This window comes from Aspergillus affinis, assembly GCF_023601865.1.
Source record: "Aspergillus affinis strain CMG 70 chromosome Unknown NODE_290_length_6494_cov_107_704379, whole genome shotgun sequence".
Classification (NCBI taxonomy): Eukaryota; Fungi; Ascomycota; class Eurotiomycetes; order Eurotiales; family Aspergillaceae; genus Aspergillus; species Aspergillus affinis.
In genome coordinates, this window is record NW_026516071.1 from 13 (window position 1) to 6,494 (window position 6,482).

Here is a 6,482-nt window from a genome sequence, read left to right on the forward strand (position 1 = left end):
GAAGAAAAGGAAGCGAAGAAGAAAAGGAAGCGAAGAAGAAAAGGAAGCGAAGAAGAAAAGGAAGCGAAGAAGAAAAGGAAGCGAAGAAGAAAAGGAAGCGAAGAAGAAAAGGAAGCGGGCGGCTACCTGTGTTTTCCTATAGAATTAGCTAATTAGCTATTTTTTGGATTGGAATCACGCCACCAACATTGATTTCATTGCGTAAACGAAGACCTTGTTATAGAAGTACCTGGTGGCTGCTCACTAGTGAAATACGTTAGCTTCCCTTACTACTTACTAACCAATCAACGCTGGATGTACTCTACTATAAATGTGGGGGGTGACATCGGACAAAGAAATCTCGGTGGTCGGGAGTTAAGCGACCAATCTAATAGTAATAGTATGAAGCGACAGAAGGGATCATGTTTTCAATATGATTTAGTGGGCTAGAAGAGAACACGCTAGAGCCTAATCTCGGTTGAAACTCTTCGGAGTATGTACATTGGGCCCTTGGAAATTGCACATCTTGATTCCAGATGACAGATCCACACTTGTCCAGTGCCCTCCTGGGCAGGGATCCTCGGGGCATTATCCATTTTGTCTTCTCGGCTGCCTTCTCGCCCCAGAGTTTCCGGATGCACTGGGGGCTTTCTCTATAAACCAGGAGACAGCCAGCAAGGATCCCTCACCTGTAATCCAACCCGGCTGGAGGCCCTGATTGTCTCCCATCTCAAGCAGTTATGCAACGCGCAGGGCCAGCCTTGTCCTTAACGGGTCTGTTGAGAATCTGGTTTTCTCTCAGCAGTCCTGTTCAAGGCGCCTTCAATTACTACGAAGGCCTAGAGCCCAGTGTTGTGCAGAAAGCCTATACCCTATCCGATCAGTGTCTTGGGGCCTTGTGAGCTTTCCGGTCTTCTTACCACGAGAAGAGCGCATGCTAAACCATTGACTCAGAAACCGGACAGTAAATTGCGACAGTCTAACAGCTTTCCAAGCCTCCAGGAACCCAGAACAATTCCGTAAATACATTGATTTCCGTGCACATACTTGACCTCTGTTTTCTGCGCTGACGTTGACTACAGGGTGGACCGAATCAAATGTCACTGCACTTTGTACTACAGACTGTGCAAATTCATTGTCTGCATGGCTGGCAGCGGTAGAGAAACAGTGTAATGACGAAAAGTTGCTATCTGCAGGGGGCTACCTTTTGGCAAAATCAATCCCCACTGACTATCTGCAAGGCCATGAACTGGTCTGTCAGCAGGATAGGTATACATAGGTGAATGGTCTAGATTATCTACCTGCTAACCGAATCACCATGTAGTTCATCGAACTGGTGCTACCTTGAGTCTCGAATGTGGCAAGGCAGTAACTATATCCGGTACGAGAACCCCTGCATCGATTCAATGATAAACTATTGGCTAATATCAGGGCAGCTACTCAGATATGGCATGTCATAATGAAAACGAGGATGAGATGCCGCCTGAATGTAACGACCCGTGGTTTTCAACATCGTTCATCACACCGGAGATGAAGGACATCACGCGCCTCTATGACAAGGACTTGGTGAGCCCTCAGCGGCATGGCCAATATAGGTAACCTCTGGCTAATGTTTCTACAGCTATGTAGCGAGTGTTTCGTCCAAATCTGGAAACAGCGACTCATGTCATCTAAACTCCCCAAAGACGAGTTTACAGATTACCTCTTGGAGCAGTATGAATCAATCCAGAAATTCTGCTCCGTATCACTGCCCGTTTCAACCTACAGCTCGACTCTTTTCATTCGGCTTACCATCCCGACTTCTACCGTGCCTGCCACTACCGTTCCCAGTACCCCAGCCACAACCGATACCTGCGATGGACAGCTTGTGGAAGCAGACGACGATATACGACTGCCATGCCTCCGAATGTCTGATACTTACAATGTCAGCACAGGAACACTTGAGTATATTACCGGCTCATATAGTTGTTCTTTCGAGGGTGTAATATGTCTCCCAAAACCCTGTGAGCTGGATATTGTCTATAGGAGTAATACTTGGTAAGACTTTTAATCCGGTTACTACTCGGTAAAAGTTTAGTTCTTGTACTGACAGCACCTACAGCGAGGCGCTTGCAGCCAAGTACTCGACCGATGAGTCACCCGTGTCTCTGACACAGTTTCTGGCATGGAATCCGTATATTAAAGGTACCTGTGACCGCGTAAATCATATTCAGAGAATATGCAAAGGGTCAGTGGTATTATGGAATTTCATCGCAAGACAAGGTACTGATGGATCATAAACAGCCCTCCAGGTGGTCGCTTTAAGCCTTCTGGTGTAATAGCCGTACCGACTGGGCCAGGCGAATATTTTACAACAGGTAGCGATATCCTTGAGGTGAACAGGGAATTTGATTAACAGGACCACTTAGCTCACCCTGCGGAACCGACACAGCCTGGCACCACCGAGAGTTGTAGCCGGTACTATAAGGTAGCATCTGGAGATACGGTATGAGGGCCTTCCTCCCATAGCAATATCTATATTATCGGGATCTAACGCTGTATAGTGCAACTCTATCGCCCTTCGATTGTGGGTTTGCTCGTACCCTCGTGTTGATTACAGTATTGACCAAACGAGATAGTGGCATTACCGTTCCCGATTTACAGGATCTAAATACCCAGGCCAGTAACCCAAGAGCGAGCGTCTCAGCTGCTTTTATAGACTGACATTTTCTTAATAGATCTGGAATAACTGTACCAATCTCTGGCTCGACTATGATGTCTGCGTGGCTCCTGTATCCGCAACTACTGCGTCCGAGAATGGCACATGCGGGCCATCTTACAGTAACACTATCTGTGAAGGGTCCTCATTTGGAGAGTAAGTAATGAATGGTCTACACCAACGCGGGATATACCCCGGAGATTTTATCATTAACAATGCCAACCCTCAGCTGCTGCTCCACGAGTGGATACTGCAGAACCGGGATTGAATACTGCAGCCCTGGCCACTGTGTATCTGGCGCATGCGAACCTAGTAACGGCGCCACGACCAACGGGACCTGTGGTCCGGACTGGGGCTATACAACGTGCAGTAATCCAAGCTTTGGCCCGTAAGCAAACCTTCTCACCTTTTCCTATTTCCCTTTTTCCCCATTCCCCTTCCGTCTTCCTTTTCCTATCCAGCTCACCCGGCGGTAAGTTCGCTGCTGACGCTTTATTTCTCTGTACGCACCAGTTGCTGCTCCGTCTACGGGTACTGTGGCGAGGGCAAGGAATTTTGTGGGCCGGGACTATGCTACTCCGGGGAATGTGACCCAGACATGGGAGGCCCGAGCATTAATGGAGAGTGTGGCCCCAGCTTTGCGGGGAACAAGACTTGTACTGGAACCCATTTTGGAGACTGCTGCTCGGTGAATGGGTATTGCGGGAGCTCTAACGACTATTGTGGTGTTGGGAACTGTTACTCTGGTGCTTGCAAGTCTTGAATTTAAGGGAATCCTCTACCGGCACACCCCTCTGGCTACCCTGTTGAGGTGATGTGTTGTTCTATTGGTCATCTAATCCAAGCGGAGTATAAGACCCCCTGAATGATCACGTGACTCTAGGACTATAGTTGATCCACGCCGGAGGAAGATCCTCGGATGCTGCACGCTGGCATACGCGCACACCCCACGTGACTATTTAGGCTTAGTCAGTGTGGCAGAAATAACTTAACGTGATTCCCGGCCGACCGGTCATCCCGGTCGACCGGTCACCTCATCAAAACTTCAAAAAAATCACAATTTTCAACAGCGGATTTAGAACCAAAACAATAATAAAATTGACTATCTAACTCTCTCAGGACATTGGTTAATCCTGTGTCCTTTCGTATTACAGCCAGAACAAGTAAATTCGCGGCGAATAGTAGACATTTGAGGTAATTCAGGTTCAACCATGGCTTCTGTAGAAGTTGGATCCAAAGATATATAATCACTACCACCGTTTCTTTCAACACCAATATTATCCTGAATCTCTTCTAACTTTCTTAGACTACCCTTGTGAGCAGTCTGCTTTTTATGTTTCATTCTTTTTCTTGCTTGCTTCTTATTTGTTTCTTCTAACTGGCGGCATCGATCGGAAAGAAAAAGATAGTGATAAAGCAATCGGACTGTCATATTGTAATGGTGCTGAATCTCTCTTTTTGTAGGTGAAGAGAGATTATCGGATGAAGGTTCTAGGCCTAAATCGATGCGAGATTTAGATTTATCTAGCCTTTTAAGTGTCCAGAGAGAATTGGAATCGCTATCACTGCCGGAAGATGGTGGTCGATTTGGTAGTAGTTCAAGAGGTATTAAAGATTCAAGCTGAATATTCAACTTTTCTAACACATGATCCGGATTAAAAGGGACTAATCCAGTAGCTAAAAAGCTATTCCGAATAGTAGTCTCTTTAAAAGTGTCATATCGCACTCCAGAAAAGATATCCAGGAAATCTTCTTTTTCAATCGAATTGATGTTGAGTCTCATGTATTCCGCCACCTTGCCTCCGTATAAGCGTTTTAAAATCGCAAAACAGCCTATATCAAGTGGCTGTAAAAGATGCGATACATGAGGTGGCATACAAATAGGGATAATATCATTTTCAGAGCATAGCTGGTCAAATTCCGGAGTAAGATGACTCCCATGACCATCTAGTACTAGAAGACAATGTTTTCCCTTTCTTGATCGTATATTTGGAATAAAATGTATTTTTAACCAATCAAGAGCAATCTTATCGCTTGTCCAACCATTTTTCGAAACATTAACTCGCCAGTCAGCTTCGTTAGGTAGAAAATTGAACCAACGATGCTTGAACACCTTGCCTTTGAAAATGATATATGGCGGTAGAGCGACTCCAGAAGCCCTTATACATTCAATTACAGTAACCCATTCGCGATTTCCAGCTTGTAAAAGAGCTCTCCGACCATGATAATCAGCAGAAGTAACGATTTTTTAGGTAGTATTTACTCCTATCGCAAACCCAGATTTATCGAAGTTGAAGATATCATCCGAGTCGATACCATATTTTTGAATGGTTTCTTCAACCAGTTTAAACCATGGCAGGATAATTCTGGGATCTTCAGAAAGAGCTCTCTTATAGTCATATTTGCGAGATAGACGTGTTATAAGATTTGGACGACGTTTGACGAATTCTGTAGGCCAATTTTTTCCAACAGAAAGGGTGGTGGTAGAGGTTGTCTTTTTGCGCGATTGGAGTAGTAAATTGGCCATATTTCGCAATATAGGCAAATTGAAAGCTGCGCCTCTCGAATCCATAGAGACTAGCCAATCTTCAATTGAACTTTCTTCAAGCTGAGTAAATTTATGGCCATTTGACCACATATTATGCTTGTTTTGGCGACCCTTTATTCGAGCTGAGAGGGTAGTACGTGGCACTTCAAAAGAGCGGGCAGCAGCAGCAATAGAGAGAATTCTGCCATTTTTAATAGCTTCTACAGCAAGTAGAAGACGACCCTCTTGCTCAATCAATTTTTGTGTTTTCTGGGGTCTTTTTGGAGGCATGGTGGTGGTTTAAAAAATGTAAACAATGGTTGCTAAGGGAAAATTTGATGAGGTGACCGGTCGACCGGGATGACCGGTCGGCCGGGAATCACGTTAACTATGTGGGTCTACCGAGAAGCGATTATTCACTCATGATACTATAGAGTAGACTTGAAACAACTCCGATTGAAACGACTCCTAGTATCTACGAAAAGGTAGATGATAAAAACATACTTTATTTGTTGCAGCCCTCCGAGTTGCTACCGGTCTATCTTCACCTCGAGTCCGTCCTCCTTGTTTCCTAATCTCTTCAACCTACTACACTTACAATCACTTTGATCGTCCGAATGATGCATATTCATCAGGTACTGCACTGTTTATTGAATGGTGATTTTTTAGAAAGAAAAAAAGGAGGGCCTGAACCGCGAATCGAACGCGGAGCCTCTTGCAGTTTAGATGTTGTATCCCAAAGCAAGAATCATACCTGGATTAGTCAGCAATTGTTTGCCAGATGGTGGGGTCATATGAGCTTACCATTAGACCATTCAGGCACAGAATAGATACAGTGGCTTCCTTTTGTTTCAGAGAGACAGTGAATTACTCACTCTATCTTCGTTTGAAGTTCCGGATGTAAGATAACTGTCAGGTAGACAAATACCCCTACTTGCTCCATGAGGGGAGATAGTATGCGGTGTAAAACGGAGTGGTTTTATATTCAGCATCAAAGAGACATCGGACTTGGGTTATATATTGATTTATGGTTATTGTATTAATTTTTAAGCAGGTAGAAAAGGTGCCACGGAGTCACCTGCATCAATCGGTCACAGCGAGCGACCGCGGTTGCAGGTGACTCGACCTCATTGAAGTGGGTCGGGCGAGCTGGATCCACCAATGACTAAGTCTAGTTAGTGTTAGTTAACTAGTTGTAATCTAGAGGCAGAACAGCTAGTTCAAGAGGTAGGTTAAATTACTATAGAGTACTTGATAACTGCTTACGAAGTACTTAGG

At 44.9% G+C, this 6,482-nt stretch overlaps 1 protein-coding gene across 1 annotated transcript; it reads left to right on the top strand.

Annotated features, from left to right (window-relative positions):
* Window positions 1–719: 719 nt before the first annotated feature.
* KD926_005694 (LysM peptidoglycan-binding domain-containing protein) lies at window positions 720–3,369 on the top strand (the record flags this gene model as incomplete). Its single annotated transcript, XM_053095604.1, has 11 exons — window positions 720–877; window positions 1,304–1,360; window positions 1,416–1,545; window positions 1,601–2,016; window positions 2,081–2,206; window positions 2,263–2,336; window positions 2,388–2,464; window positions 2,523–2,545; window positions 2,697–2,833; window positions 2,907–3,065; window positions 3,191–3,369. 11 exons carry the CDS (start codon window positions 720–722, stop codon window positions 3,367–3,369), a joined length of 1,536 nt encoding a protein of 511 aa, XP_052949745.1.
* Window positions 3,370–6,482: the final 3,113 nt, after the last annotated feature.